Source organism: Telopea speciosissima, chromosome 7 (genome assembly GCF_018873765.1).
Source record: "Telopea speciosissima isolate NSW1024214 ecotype Mountain lineage chromosome 7, Tspe_v1, whole genome shotgun sequence".
Taxonomy (NCBI): Eukaryota; Viridiplantae; Streptophyta; class Magnoliopsida; order Proteales; family Proteaceae; genus Telopea; species Telopea speciosissima.
In genome coordinates this window covers 29,202,081-29,219,962 of record NC_057922.1, presented here as the reverse complement: position 1 = coordinate 29,219,962, position 17,882 = coordinate 29,202,081, and the positions used below count along the sequence as shown (strand labels likewise).

At 39.6% G+C, this 17,882-nt stretch overlaps 1 protein-coding gene across 1 annotated transcript in view; it reads right to left on the bottom strand.

Moving 5' to 3' along the window:
• Window positions 1-11,428, bottom strand: part of LOC122668115 (bifunctional 3-dehydroquinate dehydratase/shikimate dehydrogenase, chloroplastic-like) — a 45,091-nt gene extending 33,663 nt beyond the window's left edge. The window contains exons 1-3 of the mRNA XM_043864688.1: window positions 11,392-11,428; window positions 11,054-11,295; window positions 9,518-9,623 (exon numbers count right to left, since the gene is read on the bottom strand). Of these exons, the coding sequence (XP_043720623.1) occupies window positions 9,518-9,623; window positions 11,054-11,295; window positions 11,392-11,412 (369 nt within the window). The 5' untranslated portion in view covers window positions 11,413-11,428. The remainder of the gene's footprint in view (window positions 1-9,517; window positions 9,624-11,053; window positions 11,296-11,391) is intronic.
• Window positions 11,429-17,882: the final 6,454 nt, after the last annotated feature.

Genomic DNA, 17,882 nt, shown 5'->3' with positions numbered 1-17,882 from the left:
ATTAATGCCCCAGATCTTCAGGTATGGAACAACGCCGCATTTGACAATGGAGATTCAGACGAATCGGCCGCCATCAAGGCTTCTTGGTGTTCCCTACAATCTCTCTATCAATCTTTCGAAATCAACGGCATCTCATTCCAGCAAAGAAAATCCGAGTCCTGCTTTCAGCAAAGCGAATGTTTCTTTAAAATCTCCAACACCCCTCAAGTCCCTGCAACAAAACGACGCCCACGGAAGATCACAAATGAGGCCATTAAAGCAGCTCTTCAAAGAGGGTATGCTTCTTCTTTCCCAACTCCCTCCAAGACCGAAAATGAGCCATCAGTGATGACAGCAAATAATACTGAGATCGAACAAATTGAATTGGAGATCAGCCGTTTGACATCCAAATTAGAAGCACTTCGGTTTGAAAAAGGAGAGAAGAATTGGAATACCATTGAAAGGGGCGGACGGACAGTTCCTGGAAAGTTCATGGAGTTGAAACAGAGCACAAAGAATTCAGTCATGGCAACAAAAATGGAAGAACCTCCAGCAACGATCACAGGTACAAAATTCCGGCAGAGGGGCATTAGTCTGGGTCCATCAGAAATCACCACCAGCCTAAGATCTCGGCAGATGAGTAGGCTCAAAATCACCCCTATTCAGTCCATACAGAACCGCCGGAAATCGTGCTTTTGGAAGCTTGAAGACATCAAAGAAGTTGAGATAAGGCAGAGGAGACGGAGCTTGAGTTCAAGCCCAAAATCACGCTCGTCTGTTTCCAAGATCCAAGCTTCCAAACAAGCACTTACGACTGTAGGCTCAAAGACATCTGTGAAACAAGATGATTCACTCATGTTCTCCATTCAACCCAAAAAACTATTCAAAGAGGGAGAAAAATCGGTCGCCTCCACGAAACCGCTAAAACCGGGTAGGATGTAGCAAGCCGGTTACAATCAGACTTCGGCACAGGTTACTGGAAATCTCACAAAACCTGATCAGAAGAACAGATTATTGCCTAAAATGACAAGTACGACACAAAAAGGTGTGATGAGAAACGGGTCTCAGTTGGAAAATCACAGGGATCTCAGGTTGAACAGGGGCGGAATCAGGCAAATGAAAACCAGTTGAAGAAGCGGTGGGAAACTACGAGTGATGCTGCAACGGGTCGAAGGAAGAGTTTGGTGAATGGATCACAACTTTCTGTTCTGAAAATTGCTGATTTGCTTCCGCGGATTCGGACCTTACGAGGCATTGACGAAAGTCGAGGAGATTTTGGATCTGCCAAGTGGGTGTCCGATTTAATTGGGGAAAGATCATTTCTTCAAATTCAGCTACACCCTTGGAAAACCTTAGCCGGGCGAGTTTGCAAAGCACCATCCTTTCTCTTCTAGTGCATGCAGAGATTGATTGAAATTGTCGATCGCATTACTTGGAGTGAGCCTCTGAACCATTTTCAAGAAGTGGGACGAAGGTTGCAGCGGTGGTGGGGCGGTGGTTGAAGCGGTGGTTGAAGAAGAAGAAGAAAGAAGAAGAGGAAGCAATAGTGGTGGATCCCATTTTTTGTGTTAGAAAAATAAAAAATTAGAATGGAGTCATTTTAATTGAAGGGTAAAATTGTCATTTAAATTTTATATTTAACACCGTCCACTTAAAAGTGTTGGATGTATATTTTGAAAACACAGGGGGTCGCACTGTATTTAGTATAAACCTCAGGGGGTGGCAGTGTAATTTTCCCAAAATGTTATAACTGTATATGCAACACAATTCCGAAGATCCAATGTTCAAGACTACAATTAATATAAAAACTACGAAAAATCAGAAAAGGACGTAAGAAGAGATGCTAAATTGTCCTCCTCTTCTAAGAATAATTCAGCCTTTGTTTCAAATAGTGGTGACCGTGGCCATGGTGCTGGTTTTCGTGGCAGAGGTCAAGATTGTGGGGATGGTAGAGGCAAAGGAACGTAAGAAGAGATGCTAAATTGTCCTCCTCTTCTAAGAATAATTTAGCTTGTATTGTAGTTTTTCTTTCTCCCCCTTATTTTCTTGGGGAGTCCCTATTGTTTCTCTCTTTGGTAATGAATTTTTTATTCACTCAAAAAAGAATAGTGTTTCATTTTGCCACCTCTGCTCATAGGAGCTTTTTCCTTTATCAACAGTTTGTGGGTGGTGTTTTGTCTCCCCGTATATGTGAGTGGTCAAGTAGGAGCCGATGGTCTCCTATACTCCCCGTCTTGATCACCAAAAGGTCTAGTAGGAATTGTCAACAAATCTTTTTGCTTTTAAGGCCTTTTGATAGCAGCCTTGAATGTCATATACGCTGGTTGTACCCGTAGCCCTTCTAACCTCCAGCCATAACCCAAGCTTATATCGTGACATCAATTGTATGCGATTTTCTTCAACTCTTGTCCTTGCTAAAAATGCATCAAAACTTTCTGTATAGTCAGCCACAGATAAGGTGCCTTGCCGTAGTGTATTCATATCATGAAGGCAATTTACGAAAGATTGTGGAAGATACTTGCCCTTTAACTCATCTTTCATGTCATACCAAGTAGTGGGGGGGGGGGGGGGGTGCATCGATCTTCCATCCTCCGTTCTTGCAATCTCCACTATTCTCTTACTGGCCCAACTAATTTTGTCTTGACTAGCTTCATCTTCCTTGCCTCAGTCATGTCATACCAAACAAAGTAATCATCAATAGCATTCAACCAATCAAGAAATACATGTGGATCAAGCTTACCACCATACTCCTTTAACTCCAGCTTTACCTTCTATGAATCACTGTTGCATCTAGTAGGAAAACTAGTGTTGTTGTCAAAATAGGACCTCAAATGATACTGGTGGTGCTTGTGGTGTGGGAGCTCTCTGCGGACTGTATGTTCCCTATGGAGCGAGGAACAAACCCTCCAAAGATCAGTCCACTCCAAGGGCTAGATGTTCCTAGGGGAGGACTCCTATATGCAGCAGGAATGACACAAAAACAGGGGTACTGCCAGGTTTTAAAACAGCAACCGAGTTTACAAATTTCCAGAAATCTCCCCCAATGAACAGGTTGACGAATCCTTAGTAATTCCACAGAAAATCAAAATAAGAAGCCAAATAACAGGGGCTGTACTTTTAACTGTCAGGAAGAAGAGAAGGAATAGGAGAAGGGGATATGATTAGATTTCCTGATCTTGACCAGAATCCCTCCAGTCGACTCAGAGACCCACTGGGAAGGCCGTTGTCTCTCACAGTAGAAGAACCTGCTTCCCACGGCTCCATATAGCAAAAAGTCAATAAAATTTATCCATAAACTCGTTGGGAGTTTTGTGGCTCAAACAACAATAAATAGATTTGAGTTAATATTCCTCATACTCTAAGAAGGAAAATTAAAACAAAATAGGAAACTGAAATAGAGTTTTAAAACTATCATAACTCCTATCGTGGACTACTTAAAAGTGCTTTTAGTAACAAACAATGTATTAATACGGGCCAGGCCCACTACTTACAATAAAACAGAAATAAATGGTTATAGACTAACTAAAGCTCATCCACGATTTGGTTTATTGCTGGACCAGAAACCTGGAACAGAACCAGCTAAACTGGTTGAAAGAATGAAATGCAAGCTAAGGCAAGGACTGAGTTAACAACTGAGTCAATGTTTCAAGAGTGCTTCAAGTTCTTCTTCATCTGGTACTTTTTAAAGTACCTATCCTGCTTCTGATCAGCATCACATGCTCGTAATTTCATGAATATTATGCATGTATGACTCATCCTACAAGCTCTGTGTAGACATCCCCTAACTTCTACAATTCTACTTCTACTATGATTTGCAATAAATACTTTCTTAAAACTAAACTTGGACTGCATTAAAGAAGCAAACCTTCTATCTTTCTATTCTAATTACTCCGGGAAAAAAATAAAAATTACAAAAACAAACCAAAAGTTAAACTGATGAAATCTGAAATTAGGGAGAATGACATGTGTCAATGTGACACAGGCCAACTTTATTAATAATAGATAGAGGAACATTCCAGAATAGAGTACAAGACCAAAATACCCTTATGACAATTTTACCCTTGTACCCATATTACAACACTCCCCCTCAAGTTGGTGCATATATATCTATCATGCCCAACTTGCTAACAATAGAAACAAATAACCTAAGACTCAATCCTTTGGTAAGAGCATCTGCAAGCTGATCATCTGAAGGAACGAATGTAATGCACATCCAACCACTATCAAGTTTCTCCTTGATAAAGTGACGACCTATCTCCACATGCTTTGTTCGATCATGATGAACAAGATTATGAACTATGCTGATTGTGGATTTACTATCAAAGTACAACCACATAGGCTTCTCAACCTCAATTCCAAGATCTTGCAATAAACCTTGGAGCCAAAGGGCCTCACATATATCCTGGGCCATAGCCCTAAACTCGGCCTCAGCACTAGAACGAGCTACAACAGTTTGCTTCTTGCTTCTCCAGGTGACAAGATTCCCCCCAACATAAGTGCAGTAGCCAGAAGTAGAACGCCTGTCATCAGGTGATCCTGCCCAGTCTGCATCGGTATATGTCTCAATTTTCATGTGACCATAGGGAAAAATAGCAATTCCTTTTCTTGGAGCAGCTTTCAAATACCTCAAAATTCTGTAGACAGCATCCAAGTGCGTAGAATAGGGATCATGCATGTACTGGCTAACCAGACTTACTGCAAATGCAATGTCTAGACGAGTGTGGGACAGGTAAAGCAAACGTCCTACCAGTTGCTGGTACTGCTCCTTATTTACAGGTTCTCCTTCCTTTAACCGCAGGTGACAATTAGGTTCAATAGGGGTATCTGCTGGCTTGCATCCCAACATACCTGTCTCAGACAATAGATCCAATGTGTACTTTCTTTGAGATAATGAGATTCCTTTGTTAGAATAGGCAACCTCAATACCCAAGAAGTACCTAAGAATCCCTAGGTCTTTGATTTCAAACTCAATGCCTAGAAATTTTTTCAAAGAATCAATCTCCTCCTGACTGCTCCCATTGATGACTATATCATCAACATATACAATCAACATAGTCACATGTATGGTAGTCCTCCTAAATTCCTAATAAATAGCGTGTGATCTGCATTGCTCTGCTTGAACCCAATGGAGACCATTGCTTTATGAAACCTACTAAACCATGCCCGAGGAGACTGCAACCCATAAAGAGCTCGATGGAGCTTACACACCTTTCCCTGAGTCTTTGGAGAATCTATTCCCCTAGTGGAATATCCATGTAGACCTCCTCATTCAACTCACCACGCAAGAATGCATTTTTTACATCAAGTTGAAATAAATTTCATCCTTGATTCACTACATAAGACAGGAGAACCCTCACAGTATTCATCTTGACCACTAGAGCAAAAGTCTTTTGATTGTCAATCCCATACGTCTGGGTGAAGCCTCTAGCAACCAACCTGGCTTTATATCTTTCAATGCTCCCATCAGCCTTGTGTTTTACTGCAAACACCCATTTACACCCTACAACTCTCTTTCCCAGTGGAAGCTAAACCAAATCCCAGGTGATATTTTTATCATGGGCTCTCATCTCTTCCTTCATAGCTTCTTTCCAATCTGAGTGTGCCACTGCCTCCTGCCAAGAGTTTGGAAGAGACACAGAAGACAAGGAAGTAAGGAAGGTCTGAAAAATGGGAGATAATGAGTCATAAGAAACAAAATTTTAGATTGGGTGTTGAGTACAACTACGTTTACCTTTCCTAGTAGCAATAGGAAGGTCAAGAGTAGGATCATAATTAGGAGGAACAGATGGAAGCTTACCAGAGGGTTCAGAGATGGTAGAACTTGGAACCTCTGCAGTCAATTTTAGTGGAAAGATGGTAGTAGGCCTGTTCTAGTCGAGATTTTCCTTCCTGCCATATGTCAGTAGTGACTTGTCTCCCTAAACCATTTTTCCATTACCAGGCTAATTACTTGGCTGAACAATGGATTCAGTGGGCACAGTAGGGGACACAGGAGTCTCCCCCTGAATAGATATCGCAACTTGCTGTTCCTGACTAGTAACCCTATCCTCAAGAACATCTTCTTCTTCCCAAGACAGATCTATGGGAATTTGAAGGACCTCTTCCTCGTGAATAGACTCCCCCTGAAGAGGGGACAGGGTAAAAGGGAACATTTTCCTGAAAAATGATATCCATGGAAACAAAAAAAATTGAAGAAGAAGGATGGTAACATTTATAGCCTTTTTGGGTAGCTGAGTATCCTAAAAAAACACACCGAAGACCCCTGGGGTCTAATTTCCCATGCACATGATGATTTCGAACAAAAGCAAGACAGCCAAAAACCTTAGGGCCAACAAGGAAAGTGACACTACCTAGAAGAGTTTCAATGGGGCTCTTATTATTTAGGACACAAGATGGCATCTTATTAATAAGAAAGGCTGCTGTAGTGACAGCATCTCCCCAAAACCGAACAAGAACATTCATAGCAAACATCAAAGACCTAGCAAACTATAGAAGATGACGGTTTTTTCTCTCTGCCACTCCATTTTGAGGTGGAGTATCTACACAAGAAGTTTGCTGAACAATCCCATGGGAAGAAAAATAAGACTGAAATGCCCCAACCGAATATTCAATGCCATTATCAGACCTTAGTATTCTGATTTTAACATCAAACTGGGTTGAAACCATGTTATGAAAATGCTGAAAAATAGAAAAAACATCACTCTTCTGGTGTATTAAATAAACCCAAGTTGTTCTACTAAAACAATCAATAAAAGTCACAAACCAACGAAAACAAGAAGAAGAAACCACACAGGTAGGGCCCCACACATCAGAATGAATCAAGCTAAAAGGAATTAAACTTCTATTATCCGACACTGGGTATGTAAATCTGGTTTGCTTTGCAAAAATGCAAGCATCACAATGAAAATTGTTTAAATTATAATCCTTAGAAAAACTAGGCAATAAGCTAATACGAGTTCTTAACGGTGGGTGTCCTAATCGACGATGCCACGTATGTAAATCAGCCAGTGCTTTAAATCCAGATCCTGAGACAAGCCACAATAGATAATGCAGTAGGAGGCTGCTCTAACAGGTACAGGCAACCTTCCATCTTACTACATGCAGTCGTACTGCCCGTTTCCAAGTCCAAAAATACACAGTGAGACGGAAAGAAAGTCACTTTACAATTGAGCTCACGTTTAATACTACTAATGGATAACAGGTTAGTAGAAAAATGTGGGACATGAAGAACAAAAGATAAACAAAGAGAAGGTGAACAATGTATAACCTTCTTACCAGATATAGGAGAAAAAGAGCCATTAGCAACTCGAACCTTCCTATTACCAACTAATGGATAATATTGGGAAAAGTATTTGGGAGAACTGGTCATGTGATCGGTAGTACCAGAGTCAATAATCCAAGAAGGGATTTGACAGAGGAGCTCTGACCACAAAACTGAATACTTGTAGAAGATCTGGCAAAGGTAGGAGCAGTAGTGGTAACACTTGCATGGGCCGAAGGTGCTGAAGTAGTAGATTCCAACCGTGACATCAAACTCCACAGGTGGGTCATCTCATTGGTAGAGAGAGGTGTACTGGTGGAACTGAACGAATCATCCTCAGAGATGGACTGATGAGCAGCACTTCCACCAGATTTGGGCGGACCACGCCCTAGGGAATTAAGTGGACGGCCATGAAGTCTCCAGCAACGATCCTTGGTGTGACGCTCTTTCCCACAGTAGTCACACTTAACAGGAGGTCGCCAGATGGGGCAGCAGACCATGATTCTAAACAGAAGGAGAAGCCGCAGAGGAAGTCAAAGCCCCTTTAGAGGGAGCCATATAAAGGGCAGCATGCTCCATAGGAGGAGGGTGTACCATAGCCTCACGCCAGCGTTCTTCATAAGCAATAATAGCATATGCCTGGGCAAGGATTGGAAAGGGATCCCTATTCAAGACATGTGCACGAATGGGATCATACCCCCCATGTTCAGTCCGGCCAAAAAATCATACACCCGAAGCCTTTCTTCCCATTGGTGGTATGCAATAGTGTCAGCCTAACATGTAGCAGTAAACTTCCCATAGAAATCCAAAGTTTGCCAGATACCTCTCATGGCATTGTAGTACTGGCTAAGAGTAAGATCCTTTTGTTCCATTTTATGTATCTTCCGACAGAGTTCATAGCACTGGGCATCATTACCTACCTTAGAGTAGGTTTCCTTGGCAACACTCCAGACATCGACAGCAGACTCCAACAACAAATAACTCTAAGAAATCGCAGGATCAATGGAACTAAGTAGAAAAGACATTACCAAGCACTCATTAAGATCCCATTTATTCTGGGCCTTCCCTACAGCAGTGGGACAAACAGTGGTACCCCATCAAATGGCGTTTCAAATTACGGGAACCAACGGAAAGCGAAACAGACCTCGCCCACATGAGGTAATTATTGCCATCCAGTTTGATAGAGTTAGTCTGGAAACTAGGGAAATTCTTCTCACGATGCACAGAGGTTCCCCCTTGTCCAGAAGAGATGGCAAAATTTTCGTCGTCAGACATAGCCAGAGAGAAGGGAAAAAATATCACAAATCTTCACTTACCAAAACACCACATAAAAAAAATCTCCAAAATAAGTGGGAGATTTAGGACACAGTGGATGAGAGGAAAAAGGGCCCTTGGTGGGATACACTTACCACCAAGGGAGACTGAAAGAGAGAAGCAGGAGAAAAAACCTGTGGTTATGGCTGTAGAGGTGGGAAAAAAGAGAAAAGAAAAGGCGGAAAAAAACGAGAAGAAGGTGGAGAGGAGGGGGCTGTAGTCTCGTGAGAGGAGAGAGAGACGCAAGAAAGGAGAGAGAAGCCGGAAGGGTTGGTGGTGGCGGAAAGAAGAAGGTGGAAGAGGTGGTGGTGCTGCTGCTGTTACGGTGGTGGTGTGGAGGTTGGAAGGAAGGCGGCGGCTGCTGTGTTTTTACTCTCAAACATAACCGAAATCCCTAGATTGATTTCCCTTAGCTCTGATACCATGATGAAACCTGAAATTAGGTAGAATGACATGTGTCAATGTGACACAGGCCACCTTTATTTATTATAGATAGAGGAACATTCCAGAATAGAGTACAAGACCAAAATACCCTTATGACAGTTTTACCCTTGTACCCATATTACAACATAAACAAACCTAAACTTACTAAAAAAAGTAAATCCACGAAGAGATCCAAATTAAGTAGAAATAGGTAAGTAGTGATCCCTGAGAATATTTTGTGTGGATTAACGTGGTTAATGTACTAAAGTTATTATGATAAAAACAAGTACATAATTTGACATTTGGTTTTCAGAATGGAACAAACAGAGCATAAATACGTCAAAACAAAAAAAACGAAATACAGTAAATTGCCATTTCTTTTTCATATCTCATATATATATATACATACATACATACAATTGGGGGGGTGGACAAGAACTGTAAACACTGAAGATCATGCCAATTTTATTTTATTTTTTGGGTTAATGATATCCATTTGAAGACTTGAACTATTTTGAGGCATGTAAATGAGAAAGTAACCTGAAGCTCAACATCGATGTAATTAGCCCCCAGTTCCATGGCTAACCTAAGAGCATCCAATCGTCGTGTTTCATCACCTTCATACTGACCACCTTCCCATTTTGGTCTGCAACGGAAATTACAAGAAAAAAAAAAAGAATGTAAGAATCTGATAGGTGAAGATTCAAATGTGGACTTTCTCATTTCAGAGCGGAAGAAATACATTTTGACTTAATTGATACAATAACATCAAGGAAGGGCAAGCCTCTCAAGCATCAGGACATGACTTGTAACAACCAGAGTGGAATGTCATCAATAGAAAGATTTGAACACTGAACAAATATTTGAACAGTGAATACTCATTCCAGGCACAGAACTGACTCGTCTAGATTACTTCAGAATGAAACAAAAGAGATACTTAAAAGACCTTAACAAAATTTTATACCTTAAGCACACCCATTGACGTCTGTACACTGTTGAAGACATTAGGTTAATTTTTTGTGACAATCCATGGGTCTGACTCATATTTCTCACCTTATTTTGGTTCTATTCCCAAATTGTCAAAGAAAAAGGATTCCTGTTTCTAGATCTACTTTTCTAACGGCTTTAATACTATTGTATTGGAATAAAATAATAAGAGCCGGGGATTCAAAGAAACAAACCTTTTTAACATTCAAAATTACTGATAAAACAGAATGTACTACGCAATCAAATTGATGTTTAAGGTAAAAACAAAACCAAAATTAAAAGTGACTGCATTACCCTGCAAAGAGCCACGAACACCAAACTGTATTCATTAATCTCTGACAAATAAATTTCTCATTTACAAATGAGGGTAAATCATCAGGGCTGGAAAGGCAGTGTCTAATGGCTCAATTGTGAACCTGCAAGGGGTAACTGGTTACGTAAAATACTTAAGTAATAACTTTAACCCTTGTTTTTTTCATCATAATGCAATGGGAGATCAAAACCTCTTCCCTCCCATTGATAGATCAGGGAGTCTCATTTATCAGGAATTAAAACCCTTCACTTTGAGGTTTAAAATAAAGCCACTGATCCAATACGTTTTGCCATATTGCCTCACGAAACTGATTAAAGAATTCACTTATAGTTTTCAAATTCAGACTAGGGCCTCAAAAAGCCAAATGCAAGTACAGAAGCAAGGGAGTTCAAACCACAAAAATAAAATTCAATATGGTTATCTGATCATCAGCGTTTAAATTCATCAACGCATTGAAGCAACTGAGTGTGGCCCAACTGATTAGTTATCAACATCTCAGCGGGGTCGCCTGCCTTGAAATTCTTTAGAAAAGTAATTTTTGAATTCCAATTTTTGGTTTCCGCGCACTGAAACACTCTCTAGCGAACATAAAGTACGCGCACTACTTAAATGCAACCTAAACTTTCTCATGGCAAAAGAAATTCTAACTTGTCCATTCCAAACCACTTCCAACTTTTCATGATTCAAGAATTACTATATAACTCAGAAAAAAAAGCAGTTAGAAACTTGCAGAAACAGAGAACTAATAGGAGAACCATGCAATACATTAGTTGCACCTGTAAGTGATGAGAGTGGTCAAAGGAGACTGTTTGATGAGAATTTCGAGATCTTGACGAGGGTTGAAGTTATTGAGATAATCCAAACGAACCTCAACGAGGTCAGCACCACCGGCTTTGGCCTTACTAATCTCACTCAACATCTGGTCGACGGATTGCCCCATTATAGGCGCACATAACAGAGTGGGATTCCTCCCCAATCCTTCGCGGCCACTCATTTGAAGATGATCGGTTGCAGCCAACTATGATTCAGAATATAAACATGAGGAAATCAGAAAGAAGATTAACAAGTTGAAAGGAAACGAAAACATTACGCTATAAATGATAAAGATAGTTACCGAGAGGCCATTGGACTTCATTTTCAGAAGAGCTAAGTGGCTAAGAAAGATGGACAGACTTGAGTGGTTTTGGTAAGAATGGCTGCCGTTTATTGCAGAATTGCAGTACTACTACACTCTCGCTACTTCGAACTACGAAGCACCGGATGGTCAGTGATCACACTGACTCACATTAAGACAATCATGACTCATGCTTGTAGGGTGTATCCAATATGGGAAAAAGATAGACCTCCCACCCGACCAACCTATCTCGTAAATGGACCGGAATTGGCACCTAACATGTAGGTGCAGGTAAACGTACGTGTAGAGGAACTCTCAACTTCTTCTTTTTTTTTTTTTGTGTTGATGGGTTTGAAAAGGCCCAACTAACCTAGAATTAGGTGGCTGTAGTGGGCGGGGCTCGGGCTGGATGAAACCCAAGCTTGAGCCCGAGCCCTAGCCCGAGCCCCCAACCGTAAACCCCAAGAATCGCAGAAAGGCCTCTCAATCAGGATGGTTTTTTGGTAATCAGGATGGTATCTAATTGGTTTTAGTCTTAAGGGGTCATTTATAGAACTATTTCATTTAGGATTGAGTTTTACTTTAGCTACAGTGAATGACCCCTTAAGGCTGAGGAGATTCAGATGTGCGTGAAAGGGTATTTTGGGGAACATACTAAAATCCTATATGGGTTTTATAAACCCTACGATGGTATGGTGAACCTTTACCGCATGGTGAAGGAAAACCTTCTCCATCAATTTATTAAGATATGATTTGCTTAAATAATGGGACAGTCTGATTTCAATTTCTTAACGGTTATGGGCACTCCAATAATTTGAAAATTCTAAGTATACAAATAATTGAAATATGGGGGAACGTTTTCTGTGGGGGAGTGCAGGGACCACGTGTGCGGCAACCAATGAGAGTGTACGCGTTGGCATTTCGGGGGGGTAGGATTCCTACCTTTCAGGGGGGGACGGTCATTTCATCCCCATTGTGTCTATATATATATATATATATGAAGGAAATATATATTCCTAAGCATACAAATAAACAAACATCAACCCTTATTTTTTTTCTTGGTAATTACAACATAACTCTTATAAGTTATAGTTAATTAGTTATTAAGTATTAACAGTGTCTATATCAGAACCTTTTGTCCGCCAAGATGTAGTCTCTTCGTCTTAGTGCGTGTTTTGTTTTTGCCTTAGTGCGTGTTTTTATTTCTTTTTGCAATCCACCATCCTCCCTCGTCCACTACCTCACCAAGAACTTACACCAACGTTGAAGTAGTCATAGTAGCGAACATTGGTAGATCTGCGAAAGCAGAATCTCCAACTTAGGCGCAGTTGAGTCGCAATAGCAAGATTGCAAGATTCGTGAGTGTTCGTGGCCAGCTCCATTTCAATTGTAGTAGCAGCAACCGTGAACTTCAGTAGATCTAGGAGAATAGTGTTGTGAGCTCCAACACAAGAATCTAGCAAAGCACAGAGCTTCACAAATTGGTGACGGATCTAAACACCCTTCCATAACTCAGCCGAAGGCCGACACAGTGGCAGCTTATCGGTCGACGACCGGAGTTGTGCACTACTGTTCCGTCATCATCAAGAGAGATTTTGCAGCTACTAGTTTTGTCAGATCTAGGTGAGAAGTGTCGCCAGTGTTTGAGTTAAAATAAAACCGCAAGCGTACGGCTCAATCGTAACTACGGGTCGAACACGAAGAGATATACGCCACTCTATTTAACAAACTTAAAAGTAATGCAAAGTGAACCAAATTAAAGTGTTAAATTAAACTAATTAAACTAACAAAAATCAATGCATCCTAATTCATAAGCATCTAGCAAAATTAAATGATTAAATCGGCGTCTTAACACATGAGCATCTAACCTATCAAACTAAAGCGAATTGAAAGGAATAAAAATGCAGCCACACATACTAACCACATAAAAAGAAATAAGGGAATAAAAATGCATCCACAAACCACAACCATATAAAATTAAAATAAAATAAAAATAGAGGGAGAAGAAGAAGAAGATAGAGAGAGATAGAGGAGATGGAGAATGAGATTGAGAGTTTAAATAGTAAAACCTGGATGTGCTTGCATGAATGTAATTGAAAAGCTTGAATACTTGCATAAACTTACCATGACCTCCTCTTCTAAATCTTCAAGTCTTGTCATCAACTTAAGAACTTAGATTAGAAGGCTTAAAACCTAAACTAGAATTAAGAAATTACAACCCAATTGAAGACTTAAATTGAAATTAAAGCATAAACTAAACCTATTATAACCATTAACTAAAAATCATAAAAGCAAACTAGAACTTAGAAAAGCCAAAAATCACAAATTAGAAAGAGAAGAAGAGAAGAAATTTCACTAAATGAATGAGCAAAATTTACAAGAGAGGTAGGGGGTATTTATAGGGGAAAGGGGAGAAGAGAGAAGAGGGAAGTGTAGGAGAAATATTTCCTAAGAAAAGAGAATATTCTCTTCTCCTTCCTCCTTTACATTGCCTTAAATTCCAAGAAAAAAGAAAAAAAATAGAAAAAAGGAGAGAAAAGAATATTGTTTATATAAACCTTCTATTTCTATAAAAGTAAATTTCTAATTCTAACTTGTGCTTCCTTTTCTTTGTAGATGTCTTCTCCAAGCAATAAAATCAAAGCATCTTCAACCTTCCATAGATGAGAAAATATCTTTCAAATTAAATCTTTCCCAAGTGAAATTTCCGGAATGCCCTTGAAAAGTTAGAGGGGAGAGAAAGAGTGATGACTAGGATAGTGAGGACTAGGATTCCACTCAACCAAATAACAAAATCCCCAATGTGTCCTCTAAAAATCGTGGGGCATTAAATGCAAGCCATAAAAATCATGGACACCTTGTGGGCCTTCAAAATTAATGAAATCTAATGGCAATGTGGGTCCCTCCATGTGGGTAGCAGTCATTCTCTCTCTTCAAGAATGCAAAATTATCGAAACGGCCTTGTACTTGTAGTAGATGTCCACCATTGCTTAGAAATATCTTCTATACTGTCAAAAACATCCTTGGGCAGTGGTAGACTGACTATCTTTGGAGGTGACCACTCTTGATACCAGAAAAGCAACATAGTGAGAGCGTTGGAAATATAAATGTATAGTAGTCCTCCACTCTACATCAGAATCCATTTGGAGTCGTCCGTAGGTGGCTATAGAAAACTATACGGGTTCCCTTGCTGTCAACCTATATGACATCCTTACAGCTTTGGGACCATTGTTTCGATTTTTTAGGGATAGATGCATTATCTACCTTGGGCTCCCTCTTATTTTTAGTATTTTTTTTTTCCTTATGTCTTTTATTTTTTTTTTCTTTAATTTTTCAAAGAAGACATCATATCTATTTAGGTGGCTACAGTGTGGACTCGTGATTTATCTAATTGTCTTATTAGAATACCACCTCCTCCACTACCCTTAACCCCACCTTTGACCATGGTTGACCAATAACCCAAGACTCTTAAGGATAGGTTCTACCCCACCAGGGCTGCACAACCCTCATGCATTAGTCTGCCTGTTGTTACAAGGAATAATTATGAACTCAAGACCAACTTCATCAGCATGTTACCCTATTTTTATGGGATGGCTAATGAGGATGCAAGCCCATAGTCAATCTACCACTGCCCAAGGACGTTTTTGATATTATAGAAGATATTTCTATGCAATGGTGTAAATCTACTGCAAGTACAGGGCCATTTTGATAATTTTACATTCTTGAAGAGAGAGAATGACTGCTACCCACATGGAGGGACCCACATTGCCATTAGATTTCATTAATTTTGAAGGCCCACAAGGTGTCCACGATTTTTACGGGCTGCATTTAATGCCCCACGATTTTTAGAGGACACATTGGGGATTTTGTTATTTGATTGAGTGGAATCCTAGTTATCACTGTCCTAGTCATCACTCTCTCTCTCTCCTCCAACTTTTCAAGGGCATTCTTAGAATTTCACTTGGGATAGATTTATTTTGAAAGATATTTTCTCATCTATGGAAGGTTGAAAAATCAAAGATGCTTTGATTTTATTGCTTGGAGAAGATATCTACAAAGAAAAAGAAGCACAAGTTAGAATTAGAAATTAACTTTTCTAGAAATAGAAGGTTTATATAAACAATATTCTCTTCTTTTCTTCTTTCTATTTTTTTCTTTTTCTTAGGAACCAAGGCAATGTAAAGGAGGAAGGAGAAGAGAATATTCTCTTTTCTTAGGGAATATTTCTCCTACACTTCCCTCTTCTCTCTTCTCCCCTTTTCCCTATAAATACCCCTTACCTCTCTTGTAAAGTTTGCTCATTCACTTAGTGAAATTTCTTCTCTTCTTCTCCTTCTAATTTGTGATTTTTGGCTTTTCTAAGTTCTAGTTTGCTTTTATGATTTTTAGTTAATGGTTATAATAGGTTTAGTTTATGCTTTAATTTCAATTTAAGTCTTCAATTGTGTTGTAATTTCTTAATTCTAGTTTAGGTTTTAAGCCTTCTAGTCTAAGTTCTTAAGTTGATGACAAAACTTGAAGATTTAGAAGAGGAGGTCATGGTAAGCTTATGCAAGTATTCAAGCTTTTCAATTACATTCATGCAAGCACATCCAGGTTTTACTATCTAAACTCTCAATCTCATTCTCCATCTCCTCTATCTCTCTCTATCTTCTTCTTCTTCTCCCTCTATTTCTTTTATTTTAATTTTATATGGTTGTGGTTTGTGGATGCATTTTAATTTCCTTATTTCTTTTTATGTGGTTAGTATGTGTGGCTGTATTTTTATTCCTTTCAATTCGCTTTAGTTTGATAGGTTAGATGCTCATGTGTTAGAATGTCGCTTTAATCCCTTAATTTTGTTAGATGCTTATGAATTAGGATGTATTGATTTTCATTAGTTTAATTAGTTTAATTTAACACTTTAATTTGGTTCACTTTGCATTAATTTTAAGTTAGTTAAATAGAGTGGCGTATATCTCCTCGTGTTCGACCTGTAGCTACGATTGACCCGTACGCTTGCGATTTTATTTCAACTCAAACAAGTTTTTGGCGCCGTTGCCGGGGAGATTATTGTCCATTTTATTTATCTGATTTTTAAGTAGTTCGAAGTGTTTTAGTTTATTATTTTCTCTTCTTTTTCTGAAAAAAAAAAATTAGTTTTTGAAAACCTCTTCTTGTTTCTCTTCTGTTTCAAATAGTGTGCGTCCAATTTAAAGTCCTTCATATGCTTCAGCCCTCCATCTTTTGGTGTCCCTCATAGGATTAAGTTACCTATGACGCTACATCTTGACTTAGTTGGGTGGATTGGCATGCGACTTATCTTTGGAGGTGACCACTCTTGATAACAGAAAAGCGACATAGTGAGAGCGTTGGAAACATAAACGTATAGTAGTCCTCCACTCTACATTAGAATCCATTTGGGGTCGCCCGTAGGTGGCTATAGAAGACTATACGGGTTCCCTTGCTGTCAACCTATATGGCATCCTTACAGCTTTGGAACCATTGTTTCAATTGTTGAGGGATAGATGCACTATCTACCTTGGGCTCCCTCTTATTTTTAGTGTTTATGTCTTTTATTTTTTTCTTTAATTTTTCAAAGGAGACCTCATATCTGTTTAGGTGGCTACGGTGTGGACTCGTGATTCATTTAATCGTCTTATTAGAATACCACCTCCTCCACTACCTTTAACCCCCACCTTTGACTATGATTGACCAACAACCCAAGACTCTTAAGGATAGGTTCTACCCCACCAGGACTGCACAACCCTCATGCATTTGTCTGCCTGTTGTTACAGGGAATAACTATGAACTCAAGACCAACTTCATCAGCATGCTATCCCATTTCCATGGGATGGCTAATGAGGATGCATATCTTTTCCTTAGGGAATTTGAGGAGGTCTGTGTTCTAATTAAAGTCCAGAATTTAACTGATGATGCAGTTAGGCTTAGGTTTATACCCTTTGCCCTGAAAGATCAGGCCAAGAAGTGGCTTTATAGACTGCCTACAAACTCCATTAATATATGGGATGAGTTCACCATTATCTTTTTGAGAAAATTCTTCCCTCTTCACAACACCAATAAGCTTAAGAGTGACATCCTCCAGTTCAGGCAGAAACCACATGAGTCTTTTTCTAAATTCATGGAAAGATTCAAGGACCTCCTCTTAGAATGCCCTCACCATGGTTTTGACTTGTGGCAACTATGCCAAATTATTTATGAGGGTATTGATTATCAGACCAAGCAACTTGTAGAGTCCATGTGTCCAGCAGGCTTTACTTCTTTTTTTGAGGAGAATGATGCACGAACATTCTTAACCAACTTGGCTGATATGACTAGGAAATGAGAATTTTTCCAAGAGGCTGAAAGGACCACTAAGGGGTATCTCATTGAGGGTATGCCAACCAAGGAGGCCAAACCTGACAGCCTCATAAAATGGTTGGAGTCCATAGTTCTTAAAGAGTCTATACCAGTTAATCAGGTTAACCATGTGTCGGTATGCAGTTGGTGCC